Consider the following 15544-nt stretch of genomic DNA (forward strand, 5'->3'; position numbering starts at 1 on the left):
AAGTAATTATGGGGTTATGAGAACAAGAGTACAAACGGGCCAAGATTGGAAACATGACAACAGTAACATATAGGTGTTATAAATACATGACATGACATGCTATGCATTCTACTCCCCAGCTATAATCGGAAGGTATGGCGCCTATTGCCTATATTTATACGTATGAGACACCGATGGCCACAGGTTGGCATATATAATACCGGTTAGCTACTAGAAAGCATCACCATTTCTAGCATTTGATTGGGTATGTCATGTATTTACATCTATGTATATGTATTCATGACATACGATTATACGAGCATACCATGCATATTTAAATAGTAGGAGGCCAAATGTCAGCCAGAGAGATTATTTGAGTTTCAGTTTCAGGTGGTATCTCTATTACCTTTTTTCAGTAACTATTTATGATTCTACTTTTCGCTTTACATACCAGTACATTTTTATTCGTACTGACGTCCCATTGCCTGGGGACACTGCTTTTTGTTTCATGCGAACAGGTTCAGGCAGGGATTCTGATCGACCCACCCGATAGGATTTAGGTTCAACTGTGCGTTGGTAAGCTCCATCTTATCCTGGGGCAATCAGAGGATGTTTACTTTTATTGTACAGTTTAGGTATAGTCGGGGCCTTGTCCCGATAGTGCTTATGTCACTCATAGAGGCTATTGTGGGCACAATATTCTGGGTTTTCTTTTGTATGCTTCAATCTCCAGCCCATAAACTTGGTATGTATATATATGTGTGTGTAAGTAGATATGTCTTCAGTTGTGATCTCATCGGCTAGGTCGTACATCTTTATTTTTTTTGGCTTGTCTACCATTGTTTGTATGGTTTATTCTCATTTAGGTCATGACCTTCAAGGTCCAGGCTTCACTTTTGGAGGTTGTGTTGCCCAGTCTTTTTGTCTCACAGTTTGGTTAGCTAGTAGTTTTAGTGGGTAACTTGATCTAATAGGGTATCTAGGGCCAGTTACGCCCCTTATTTCGGGGAGTGACAGTTTTGATGTTAGAACCCATAAATGATAAAAGGAAAATGATGTTTTAGGGTCACAAAGTCTTACCCAACTGATTTAACATAAGAAATCTCTTCAAAATCGTCTCCAAGGATTTTACAAAGCTCAAAATAGGGTAAAAACCCCGAAATAGCAGGGATAAACTCCACTATGATATAGGTTTTGCGACCATGGATTCTCTGAAGAGAACCCCGCAAAATTTGGGGCCTCGCTTTCGCGATTAGACCTTCACTTTCTCAAAGGTTGTGAAAATGGCTAACCCTTTGTGATCACAATGGTCAGGCCACCTGCCCCTTCACTTTCGCAATCAGACCCTTCGCGAAAGTGGCTAACACTTTGCAGCCGTGATGGTCAGGCCACTTGTCGCTTTGCTTTTAACGAAGATTGCAAAAGCGATCATCCCTTCGTGAACGCGAAGCACTACAGATTCCAGGCACTAGAAAATCAACCAACTCTTAAAACATTGAGTAGACCCTTGAGATTCATTTCTTGCCTTGGAAAGTAAGGACATCTATTTTCGGTGTGGGAGCAAGACGTCGGTCACGTTATAACTGATGTGGTCTATGCCGGTTAATAGTAAATATCCACAAAATGAATTAAGTTACTTTGAAAGGTTTTATAAAGCTTTCAATATGATTTTAAGATGCATTGACCATGTTCATGATTCATGATTCTTCTTTAAAGGTTTTTACTATGTTTAGCTTGATCATGCATATCATGTTTTCGATTATATCACATTATGATCATGTTTCATGTTTTATTTCATATTCCTTATACTTAGTACATTTCATGTACTAATTCATACTTGTGCCTACATTGTTTAACTAATGTAGGGTCTCACATTCTTTCTCTTCTCGCTCATGGCTAGTTGCTTGACCATTCGTAGTTCAGGAGTTGGTGAGTCCTTATGTTTCGAGGGTCATGACACATTTACTTAATTTTTATGCTTTGAGTTTTCAAACATCGTACATGGTGTACGGGTTACGTTCCGACCACTTCTTTTGAGATGTTAGAATAGTTTGTCGGGACTATATTAGACTTCCGCTTTTATGTCAAACTTTTTTTATTGATATGAGACTTTCTACCTTTACTTCACATATTTTCTATTATGTTGTGTTGTGTGTATGTCAAGCGGCTTGTATAGGGCCTCTCGGGGTCTTATAAGTCATGTCACGTCTAGGGTGTACTTTAGGTCGTGACAAATACTATGATCTTTGGTACTAAACAGACTGAGTTGGGCCGACGTCTTTTCAACAATCTCAACTATATTCTCTCCTTCTTGTAATTCATTTGGAAAGAATCCTACCCCCTTTGAGGATGAAACATCCAAAATAGGAACTGATGCGAATGGAACTTGAAGTGCTTGTTGTCCTAGCAAGTTTGCTTTGTTCCTAGTGATGGGTCCCAAACTTTCCATAGTAGCATCCAGTATGTTCTCCATCGCAAAGGAAAAATTGAAATCAACAGTCTTAGCAACAATAGACTTATCATCGAATTTCATAGATGCCATTTTAGTGTTCTTGAAATTTGATGATCAATGTAAAGAGATGAGAGGTAGAGATTGTCCCACTGTGCGTGCCAAAATTTGTAAACAACAAATTTTTGAGCTGAAAAAAATAAATAAGCAAGGCAGGAAAATCGGAATAACAAAGTGTAGTATTTGATTTCAAAATGTAGTGTGTGTTACAATCTCTATGATAATCCCCTGATTCTTCAAGTAATGTGAAATATGTTGGACTTGAATTTGATTTAGATTCAAGGATTTGAATAGCTTGATCTTGAATTTTCGTCCTTGAACTTGGATTTGAATTATTCGTCACGAACAATTGTATAGTTATGACAAATAATGAGTGTAAACAAGTAACTTGATCTTGAACGTCTTGTTATTTGCCTTTGTTCTTGATATTGAACTTGAACTTTAAACTTGATAGCTTGAACTTGCAGCTTGTATATAATTATCAGTCTTTGATCCACGAGCTCTCTTCTTGCTTCTTGCTTCTTGTTCTTTTAAAACTCCTCTCTCTATGAATGATGACTTGTATTTATAGTTGTAGGGAATGAGGTACCTGTGTGATTTGATTGGTCGATTTGAACTGAGCAAACACATTCCTCTGTGAAAAGCTTTGATTTAATTGGTCGAAACATGTCATATATACATGAGGCATCATTCTAGTGACTCATTTAATTTGACTTGAATTACCACATATCTTTAACACGTGGCATGATTTTAATGGCTTATTTAATTTGACTTGAAGTGCCACATAACTTTGACAAGTGACATGATTTTAGTGGTTCATTTCATTTGATCACTTGGATAGCCACATAACTTTGACACGTATCATGATTTTAGTGGCTCATTTAATTTGATTTGAATTGTCACATAACTTGAACTATTTTCTTGAATTTAATATAATCCAAATTAATTTATGTTTAAATCCAATAAAACCTTAATGCTTGCAGTAATATTTTCAAAATATATTTTTTGGGTCGACTGTTTGATCACTTCTTGGTCCTTGTCCTGGTTATTTTGATTGTTGGCTTGGTGAGAGCAATCTTCATATTGAAGTCACCTCATCTAATTCTTTTTTGTACACTAGTTACCAGTTCTAGAAAATTTGAATTAATAAAACACATCATCAAATCATCAAATAATAAAAAAGAAAATGTCTAGAAGGATGGATTTTAATAAGTCAGTCAAATTTCCAGTCTGCCACCAACCCTAATGGAGTAAAATATGCTTTTTATTCAAAATAAAGAGCTCATGTGCACTAGAAAAATTACCAGTAATGAATTCAATGTACGTGGAAAAGTTGCAACTTCTAACTATTGTTAGTCCAAAATTGTGGACTATATGTATTCATTCAACCAAAATGGAATAAGAAATTTAGAAGTAACGAAAAAGTTAGAAAACGTGTTACCTTTTTTATTTATTATATTATTTTTCCTTTTTCGAACAAGGGAGAAGGGGATGTATGTGATTTGTCGGTTTACTTTTACTTGTCTATTATTTTTAAAATATTTTTTTATACTTTTATTTGTCATTTTAATCTATCAAAGAAAGGAGAAATATCTTTTTTTCATGTCTTATCCTGAGCATTAAGCATTTATTCCTAAATGGTATTCCAAGATTTAATACAAAATAACAATTAATAGCCAATAGAGAAAGTGTGGTAAAATAGTTATGTTAGCTATTATAATTTTTAATAGATCTGTCAAGTATAAATATGTCAAGTAAAAGTAAACAGATAGAAGAGTTTTGTCCGATTTTAATGAATGACTAAACAATTGTCCTCGTGATATTCTCCCCGTCTCAAATTATGTAAAATGGTTAGGATTTTGAGCGTTTTTTCATAGCTTTTTAAAAAAGAATTGAATTGTCAATTATTATGACTTTTAATACTTTGCATGTAGTTTAAAAGTATTCAAATTTTACTTCAAAATACTTAGAGATTTTGCATCAAAATTATAAAATTTAATTCTAGAAATCCAAAAAATATTACATAATTTAATTCATAAATAATATATATGCAGCTACACTATGATACTCTGTGGTTTTTCCTTCTCTTCGTCAATGAATTGGAAACTAGAGTTTAAGACAACGTTTGATAAATATAAATTACTCCTTTTATTAATTGAATTTGTGATGTAATGCACCTTTATTAAAAATATTATTTAAGGATATAATTTAAATCAGAATTTTTGTTTTTGCTTTTTGTGTATAAATATAACTTTATAAGTAGTGTAATATATTTCATACGCCCTTTATCACTTTTTACTTGTTAAATTTAACTTGATTACCTATTAAGAAAATAATGATTGGTATAGTGAGTTTACCATTTTGCCCCTATTAGTTGATAGATTAACATATTTACAAACTACATTTTTCAAAAACATTAACACTCAATGTTAATAAATTGATGGTATAATAGAAAAAAAAAAATTATTCTTTCTTAATTTGTCAAAAATTAAAAAATATTTGATAAGTACATAAGAACAGAGAGTAGAAAATATAAAACTTCATAAAAAAAAATCTAAATATCTATCTTAAATTTTGAACAATTTAATTAAATAATTATTACAAATGATAAAAAATCTTTAAAATTCACTTTACATAGTATTGAGAAAGTAATTATGATCGACTATTTTCCCTTGAATAAAAGTCGCAAGTTCATTAAGGCAAACGTGGTAATCTTGACTGGCGAAAAGAAGAGCGCCGCCACACATTTTCCAATTTTGATGACCTTTGGAACAATACAAAAGGTCAAAACTAAATGACAATCCAACATTGTTTAGATTAAATGAATCTCTCATGTAGTCCCTTCCTTTCTTATTACTTTTCCGTTCAATAATAGTTGTCTGCTATATTATTTTGAGATATTTAATAATATTTATTTATTTTATAAAATTAATAAATAATTTTACACTTAATTTTTTAATTTACTATTATAATTAATTACATTCATTTTTATTACATTTTTCAAGACATTGTACTTATTATATTTAAAGGGTAATATAGTAAAATTATTCATCTATTTATAATTTTTTTAAAAGTGTGCAAAATTAATAGTGGACAAATATTATTGGACATATAGAGTATGTACTAAAAATTGTTAGTTGAATACTAATTAATATAGTATACGTTGTGTTATGAGTTTAATAACATTAATTTTTGGCAAAATTATTTATATGTATAATTTATTTTATCATATATTTTTAAAAAATATATTATTTAATTTTTTTTCAAAAATCTCTTCTTTTTTATTTTTTCGAATACATCACTTACACAATGTATCGATAGGATACATAACTTTACGCAATGTATCAGGACGTACGCAATATGTCTAGACGTTGAGTGATGTATCTCAAATCGAGACACGATGTATCAAGACGTTGAGACATGTATCCAAATTAGAATCACGATTATCAGATGTACGCAATGTATCTAGACGTTGAGTGATGTATCTCAAATCGAGAAATGATGTATCGGGACGTTGAGACATGTATCCAAAATCGAAACACGATATATCAGGACGTTTTGAGATGTATCCGGTTCCATCAAATTTAAGAAATTTTTATAATTTAAAAAAATAGTAATAAGATGTAATTAGTCTTAACATTATGAGATTTGTGTAAAATTTTCATAATATAAATTGGTCATATTATAAATTTTTTTATAATATGTATAATAATCTTTATATTTAAATATACTACTATTTTAAAAGCAAATTCAAAAACATGCTTAAGCTATTTTCCAAATTTGAAACAAAACTTCAAATTAAATTTTGAATTTTCACAACAAAAAATTAATTTTGAAATAAAATAAAATTTATCCTGAAAAAATGTGAATCGTAATTTTAAAACAATACGGATAATTTAAAAGTGATAAGCAACTTTTTGTTTTTTTTTTTCATGTCAACAAAAAGTACAACAATTTCTTTTGTCCTTAGCATCTTTGGGTTACAAATTGCACCATTGAAAAAAATAGTAGAAAGTTGTGAAATAGCCTCCACTGAATATTTCTTTCATTCATTTTTATTTGTTTATTATTCTAAAAAAATTATGTTTTTAACATATCAAAGAGATTTTTAAAAATATTTTACCCTCAAAATTAATTATTTAATCCACAAATTATTTACTAAATGTATAATAAATAGAAGATAAAATAGACAGTATTTTATGAAGCAGCTCTGTAAAATAAATTGATAAATAAAATTATAAAACTACCCTCCGTCAATAAGCAGACACGTTGAGAGAGAGCAACTTATTGACATTTCTTATATAGTATAATAGTAACACTTGTTCAATTTAAATTTTATCCTATTTTTTTTTTTTTTTAGTATTACATAACTACATAAAATAATAAAAGTTAAATTTAGAGTTTTAAAGCATCATTTATTAAGTTAGTTCAGTAAAATACACATCTACTTAAGTTTTTCTAAAAATACACATCTACTTAAGTTTTTCTAAAAATATAATAAATCAACATGAATCAAATAATATAAAATAAAAAATAATTAATTTTTTTTTTTTAATAATTCGTGTATAGCCATCTCTATCTTAAAATTTAAATACTTAAAAAATACCCAATTTCTATTCACTTGCACTCAGAAAGTTCTACAAGATTTGTTGAAATTTCTTTACTATCACTCTTCTATTTTCCTTTTTTGGTTGGCTAAACTTTACTCCCACTGTTCCTAATTACTTGTTATTTTTTTTATAGTTATTCCTAATTACTTATTCATTTTGACAAATTAAATAAGGACAATTTTATTTATTTATTATATTCTTAATTAATTACTTTGAAAAAGGTAGAACTTTTTGAAAATGTTAAGTTTTTAATTCATCCAATTCATAATTATAAATAGGGGTAAAATGGTAAATTCACTATGTCAATAATTATTTTCTTAATAGGTGTGTCAATTCAAAAATGGACAAGTAATTAGGGACAAGGAGTATAAAACTTTAGTCTGAAATTTAAAGTAGTTTTTAAAAGCTCGATAACACGTGGTTTGACCGGAAAAAGAAAAGGAATATAGCCGTCCGCTCCTAAAGAGATGTCCTAAATCTTTATTTTTTTCCTATCATACACGTGAATAATTAATATACTTGGTTTATTTATATTAATTGATCATTATAATAAAAATAGTTGTATCATATTAATTATTCATTGAAAATAATCTAAGTAATAAATTTCTCAAATTATCTTTTTATTGATAATTACTTAAATATCGTGTAAAATAAAAAATGACCAACTAATATAGAATAGAGAAATTAGGGAAAAGGGTCTGAAAAATACTCCAACTTTGGCCGCAATTGTTGTTACGATACCAAACTTTAGGGAGGACCTTTTACTCCTTGCACTATTTAATAGTGTATTTTAAAGGTATATATGTACCCACATGGACATATTATTATTTATAGTGATGCAATATTTATAATGTCCACGTGGACATATATATACCTTTAAAATACATTATTAAATAGTGCAGGGGGTAAAAGATCCTTTCCGAAATTTGGTATTGTTACAACAATTTTGGTCAAAGTTCGGATATATTTCACACCTTTTTCCCATTGCTTGCAAACCTTATTCAGCAATTTATAATTCGCTACTAGTACTTAATAAATGTATTTATATGCCTCTCTGTCCTTAAACTAAATTTAAAAATTAAGAGTACCTAATTCATTTTGTTATTTTTTTTTCCTTATACAATAATATTTCTAATCATATCTTATCTTAAAAGATAAGAGCCAAATTCATCGTCTAATGACCAAGTGGAACACGCATGATTACGATTTTATCATGTTATTTACCCGTTTTGATGATAAACAAAAAAAAAAGAGAAATGCTTGAAATATGTCTGAACTATAATTGAAATTGTTGTAACAATCTCAAATTTTGAGCAAGACCTATTATCCCCTGCACTATATATATATACCTCTTAATAAATTAAAAATTTAGTATAGTAATTAAGGTGTTGTGCAAATTCCTCGGAGTCATGTGTTCTACGATTCTAGTTCTATTAGTCACATTATTAAATTTTTTACTACAAATAATATATTTAGATGTAATAAAGTAAATCTATGTTCGACGCTTGAAGATGATTCTTTTGAAGGAACGTTGTGGGAATACTAGTGGTGGACTAGGGGCCTCTATAGCCACGAATTTAACTTGCATTCATAATTAGTAGGCGTGTATATGATTTGAATAAAAATTGATCCAAATTGATTATATAAGTTAAATTTGGATTTTGTTTTTTTATTTTACATTTATAATAATTGATAATATTTGATTTGATTCGATTTTCTTTAAAAAGAATTGAAAAATAATCGAATCTAACCAACAAATATATACATAATTTTTATTATAGTTATATAGATAATATATTATTTTTATGAACAATTGTATATATCTTGTATATATTATCATTAAAATTTATTTATAATTTAATGGAGTGCAGTGGAATTTATTTATAATTTAATGGAGTTCAGTGGAATCAACTTGGGAGAATGATTCAGTTGCTGGCTCTTCCAATTTTGATTTCATTTTCTTCATTCGCAGTAAAAACTCAACTTCAAAGATAAAATATATTATGACAGATAATATTGATAGGTGTCTCTTTTCGAACTAAATATCTTTTTCTATTTACTCACCTTGTTTTTATATTTTTTTTTTACATAATTAATTCGAACTAAATATCTTTTTCTATTTACTCACCTTGTTTTTATATTTTTTTTTACATAATTAATAGTCGAACAATCGAACCAAACACAATAACAATCAACTAAAAATATATATTATATTAATATTTGGTTTTATTTTAATAATTTTATAATTAATTAAATTGATTTAATTATTTACCAATCCAAACCGTCCGTGAACACCTCCATTAATCAGTATAAAATAAACTATCAGCGTGAATTTTAACTTGGTAGGAAAAATAACTTCATGCCTTATTATTAGTTTAGTATATTTTCTTGCACATGAGGTTAAATTAACATTCAATAACAAATAACTGTTCTTAACAGATTTGATTTCGTATATATAATATATTTAGGGAAGTTAACTTAAATTCTTCTACTAATATTAAATAATTATGATGATTTAAGTTTTACGTGTCGTTTACGACTTTATTAAAAATAGAATAATATTGAACAGGGCAGCCGCCACACTAGTCCAACTCTTAATGATAAATTCACCATTCAAAACCACATTTTTCCATTGCTATTTTTTCTCAACACGTCTCCACTTTTACATTCTCAGAAATAGCTCTCATATAGTTTACTCTCTAAAATGGAGAATTATGCAACAATATTTCCATCAGCATCATCGTCGTCATCTCATCATGATGAATATATTTCATTAATGAATAGCAAGAGTAGTATCAGTGACGATGCAAAAGAGGAATTATTATTCCAAGGGAAGAATAAGGCCGGGTTCTTGGGACTAATGGCAAGCATGGAAACTCCAAGAGATATTATTACTAAGAAGGATGAGGTGATCAAATCGTGTAAGAAGAAAATTAAGAAACCAAGATATGCTTTCCAAACAAGGAGCCAAGTTGATATTCTTGATGATGGTTATAGATGGAGGAAATATGGACAAAAGGCTGTCAAAAACAACAAATTCCCAAGGTTAGTTATTATCTCAATTCCATCCATCTACCTCTATACACTTTAATTAAATTCCCAAGTAACTTTACTATTTTTAGGCCAAATAAAGAAGAGAGAAGTATTGAAAATACACAATTTGACATAAGTTATTAGTTTCATTTCTCAACTATTGATACTCCTCTACTTGACTAACTAAACTTAGATACACCCCCGACTGCCACATGACATGGAAAGTGATCTCAAACTTTTGTAGGAACATGAACCCTTAATAAAAAGCCGATAGAAAGGTTGAAAATACCTTTAAATTTGATAAGAATTTAGGGGTGTATTTCATTCATGTTGCAAGATATATCGAGGGTGTATTTAATTAATTTAGTTAGTCAAGCAAAAAGGTGTTTTTTAAGACTGTTACTAATTTAGGGATGAAACTAATAATTTGTGCTGAGTTTAGGGGTGTTTTTAAGGCTATAAATAATTTAGAGATGAAACTAATAATTTGCGCCGAATTTAGGGATGTTTTCAATACTTTTCTTCTACGATCTAATCCAAGTCAAGATACATTTCCAGTTAATGTTTGGGACTATTTTCTTTTTTTAAAAAATTTATTGATCATTTTCAAAGGGATCTTAAGAACTATGTTAATCTAGCCTCAAAAGTGATCTATGCTACGTTTGACGGATGATTCGAGCAATAATTGTCCAACTACTCTAATATATTAGAGTTCACATGCAAAGGGTGAATCAAAATTTTGAATTTTTATAGTTAAAAATAAGTAAGATCTCATTATATGCATATATTTTCATTCGTATGTATAGTTTGACCCAAAAGCAATAGAACTTGCCTTAGATCTACTTCGTTCTATACTTTAGATTATTACTTGGTTTATGCTAGATAATAAATGTTGTAAAACAAAATCAAAGTGCATAGAAACTTATATTTAGCCCTTTGATGACAAATAAGAGAGGTAAGGATCCCTAAAAATCGATGACATGGTTAGAAACAAATGTTTTTTCCACTTCGAATTATATAAAATTTGTGTTACAAAAGTTTTCCATCTCAGTTCCATCGAACCAGCTCGCTGGAAAAACTGATGATGGGAAACAATTCTTATTGAAATACTAGGAATTAAGCTTTCTAATTTTCCTGTGTGAAAACACTTTTTCCCCGTCCCAATTTATGTGACACATTTCATTTTTTTGAGAGCCAAACAATTTAAGTTTGACCGAGAATTTGCTCATGAAATCTTTAAATTTTTTAAAATGAAATTGATATATTTGTAAAGTACGTAAAAAGAATTATAGGTCACAATAATTGATAATTCAAAATATTTAAACGATATATGAAAAATTTATGGTCAAAGATAAACTTGTTTAAATTTCTAAATCCAAAACGTGTCACATAAATTAGAACAGAGAGTACTATATTTTTCTTTTCTCACCAATTCAATTAAAATAACTATGGAAGACTGAAAGCACTAGTCAGTGAACATTGTTCCGTGGTGAATTTCAATAGGAAAATAGTGGGAGTTTCATCAGGATTTTGATTTATTATCTATAAAAAAAAAGGTATGGATATATACTAGAACTTTTGAAGTGAAAACATGAAATTGAAATGATCAAAAGTTGTAGGAAATGGACTAGTAAATTGGAATCTATATTTATCACCACATACTACAAGTCTACAACTATGATCTGCAGGAGTACTCTCTAATCAATGAAATTAATCTGGCTATAGTCATTACAAAAACGAAAAAAATGAGTGATATATTTTCCTATTTCAAATGGCTACTATTATTTGGGTAGGGCTAGTGGTTTAGACATGGGAAAATATTAGGTGAAATTAATTATACAAAAACGAAGAAGAAATCTAATACATATTTGGTTGTTGTGGTACTCAACAGGAGCTATTATCGATGCACACATCAAGGATGTAACGTGAAGAAACAAGTACAAAGATTATCCAAGGATGAAGAAGTAGTAGTAACTACTTATGAAGGCATGCATTCACATCCCATCGACAAATCTACCGATAACTTTGAGCACATTTTGAGTCAGATGCAAATCTATACTTCCTTTTAAATATTTATTTATCTTTCAATGCCTAAGGCATATATCTCATCTCACTATATATTAGTTACATGTAAAATAATACTGCAGTGTGTACATGCGTTTTAAACATATATAGACGCAGAGAATTTTATTTTGTCACTATAAAGATTGTTTTCAAAAGATAAAAGAAAATAAAGCATAGTTAATTTAATACTCCCTCCGTTCCATTTTATATGAGGTACTTTGACTCAGCACAGAGTTTAAAAAAGAAAGGAAGACTTTTAAAACTTGTGGTCCAAAATGAATTATAGAAATTTGTGTGACTGTAAATTATTTCATTAAGGATAAAATAGATATTTTATAGTTAGATTGTTACTTTATATAGAAATGTGTCATTCTTTTTGGGACTGACTAAAAAGGAAAGTGAGTCATATAAATTGGGACAGAGGGAGTATCTATTGAATGAGGAATAATACATTTTTTTTTTATCAATTAGCTAAAATATATTTTCTAATAGCAATTTTGTTTCATTTCTATTGCACATTCAATGAGATGCTACTCTTCTATTTTTTTATTTTTTTTTATATTTTCTTATTTAGTAGAAAAATCCATTTATTATATTATACTCTACCTCAATTTGTATCACCAAAATTTAAGAACAAAAACTGAATTTTAAATCAGTACCAAAGAATCATCAAAAAATGATAGAAAATTTATTAGTAGAACGAAAATCAAAATCAACAAAAATAACATTTTCAGATTAAAAGAAATTGAAATATAATGATAACAATTAAAAAAGAAAAATGATCAATGCTCCTCTTTTACTTTATTTTATTTAACAATAACAAGAACCCTAGTATCTACGGTACAACACTTTTCCATAAAATCAGTTAAAGACAAATTATCAATTTCGCCAACACCGTAAAATAACTTTTAATTGATTAAACACAACTAAATTATATATATCTTTTGCTTATGAACAATAACTTCTTGTTGAGTTTTCAAATTTACCAGTTGGCTTCACAGTTAAATATATTTTCTATTATAATTGTCTTTATAGATTTCTTCATGGGGCGCTGTAGATAACCTAATAAAGGAGTAACTCCACACGTAGAACTTGTATCATAGAATATATTGCTCGCATCTTATAAAAATGATGTCGCGGTCGTGTGACGGATCTAAAAAATACATAGATTTTAAGGGATACAACACATGATGATATCTTTTAAAACTTCGAGCAACATAGATATCATAATATAGAAAAGGTAATTATAGACATGTATTTACCTACCAATATAAATAAAACTCCACACCATCATCAGATCTCGATGGAGTTTTCTCATTTACTGTTGCTACATTCTTCATGATAACACTCAACGACACTTCGAAAATTGATGTGTAGGGATCGGATGTAATATTTTTAGCCTAACTTAAGAGTTGGAGTCGGATTTCATGGGAATAAATGTGACTCCTATCTAATTTTCGTGTATAGTTCATTATTTGTTTGCAATACATGGAAATTTAAATGGCAATAACGAGAACCTAGGGATGTGATAGTATGGGTCAATGGTATGCAATTGGGTCAGAGGATTTGCTTAACACCTGAAATTGCCATGGATAGCATTGATTCAAGCAGAATGTGCAATTTCTCAACATACTAACACATTTCACTTTGGATTTCTCAAACCTTAAAGTGTGTCTATTGTAATGACTTGACCCGGTTGTTATGAGTAAGCTGATAGCAAAAGAATTTGGGCCAAAAAACTTTTCGGATAGTGACTTAAAAAAATTCGACTAGGCCAGCCTCCGACGGAATCTGAGCTAGGTGAGGTCTAGGTCCATCCGAGAATGAGTGGGGTGTGATATTGAGGTTTGGTTGATATATTCTTGTAGCCAAGTCACTAAGGCCTTTCAGAATACAATTCAGATAAGTATTATAACTCCCAAAATTGATCTTTGCGTGAAGGGTATGTGTCAGAATGATAAGGAAAGAGTTTATGTTGTAAAAATGGCTTTTTTTGGAGTTTGAGTTTCTAAAGTTTCATCGAGGTCGCTATAGCACGAGTCATACCGCTATAGCAGAGTGTGCAAACTACTATAGTGGGTTAGCTTATGTTATAGCGGCGCTACTATAATGGGTCTTAGTGCAAAAATAACCCCAAAACCCCTATTTTCTGCACTTTGAGTTCTTTGACTTGGGAAGGGCGATTTTTTGGGTAGTTTGCACCTGTTTTCCTATGGAATTCATCGATAAAGGTAAGAAGTCAACTCCCCAACCTTATGCATTGATTCTTAAGCCTTAGAATCTAGGTTATTACTATTGAGAGAAGGGTTTGGACATGATTCCATGGTGGAAAAAACCCCTAATATGGGTAAGATAGATCATATTTTGGCTTAGGTTAGGATTTGTTAATAATCCAAGTAAATTAATAGGACATCAATGATTGATTATTGCTTATATTGTTGTTTTAGACCAACAACAAGCTGAATCACTTCGCTAGGGGAAAACTTGGATTATTTAGAGTTTTTAGGAGGCTTGTTTCGAGGTAAGTTCATGCGGTTGGGAATCTCTGAGAAGGGTGCAATGTTAGCCAATATTGATGTTCAACCCACCTTCATAGATAAAATCGAGGCCAAGCAACTTGAGCATGACTAATTGGCCAAGCTTAAAGGTAAGGTGGAGTCTGGGGAGACCCAAGATCCCACTCTCAATGCAAATGATAGGCTCAATTTTATAGTTTCCTTCCTTTCTACAAAACGACACACATTTGCCTTGAGTTCCTTATGAGCATCTTGTGGAACTTTAGCATGTGCTTTCTTCTTTCAAAACTTGTTGGCCTTAAATTTGAGTCCTTTACCAGTTCATTGACCCATGAGGTTAATGCAATGACCTCTTTGTTTCTTAAGCCTTGACTCTTCTTGAGTAAGTGTTGCTCCCAGATGCACACGCAAGTGTACGTGGTCGCTCAAGTAATACAGTGACTCTTTTGAGCTGGATTATCTAACCCAAAGGACTTCAAATCGACAAACACTAACTTTGTTGTAACTAAAATAAATTTACTTATGTGACAGAAAGTTTCAGGAATTTGTTTATAGTATCAATATTAAAACAATCTCAATTGTTAACTACTAAACAATTAAATTAGTTGCAAACGGGAATTTCACAATTTGGAAGAAGTCTAGGGTTGTAGCACATTGATTTCAAGCATAATGAAGAGTATTCCAACAATCCACATGTTATCCTCATTATTTATTCACAAGGTTGAATTTATGATCATGGTCTCCTGACCTCTAATCGCCTACCACCATTGACAGCCTAACTACATCGTTGAGTGGGGATAGGCATGAACCAATCGTGGAGCATTACGCTATCG

At 30.2% G+C, this 15544-nt stretch overlaps 2 protein-coding genes across 3 annotated transcripts in view; both read left to right on the top strand.

Annotated features, from left to right (window-relative positions):
• LOC125869149 (agamous-like MADS-box protein AGL9 homolog) overlaps positions 1-15544 on the top strand; it is a 594250-nt gene that overhangs the window by 240594 nt on the left and 338112 nt on the right. The gene's annotated exons all lie outside the window — the stretch shown is intronic.
• On the top strand, positions 9720-12384 carry LOC125869150 (probable WRKY transcription factor 75). The gene is made up of 2 exons (XM_049549712.1): positions 9720-10143; positions 12023-12384. The coding sequence occupies exons 1-2, from the start codon at positions 9803-9805 to the stop codon at positions 12198-12200; spliced, it is 519 nt and encodes a 172-aa protein (XP_049405669.1). The 5' UTR covers positions 9720-9802; the 3' UTR covers positions 12201-12384.

This window comes from Solanum stenotomum, chromosome 6, assembly GCF_019186545.1.
Source record: "Solanum stenotomum isolate F172 chromosome 6, ASM1918654v1, whole genome shotgun sequence".
Lineage (NCBI taxonomy): Eukaryota > Viridiplantae > Streptophyta > Magnoliopsida > Solanales > Solanaceae > Solanum > Solanum stenotomum.

Bases quoted from the DNA above. Each gene is read 5' to 3' on its own strand.
- LOC125869150 (XM_049549712.1), top strand. From the start codon at position 9,803: ATGGAGAATTATGCAACAATATTTCCATCAGCATCATCGTCGTCATCT. The intron at 10,144-12,022 runs GTTAGTTATTAT...GGTACTCAACAG, and splicing joins AAAAACAACAAATTCCCAAG to GAGCTATTATCGATGCACAC.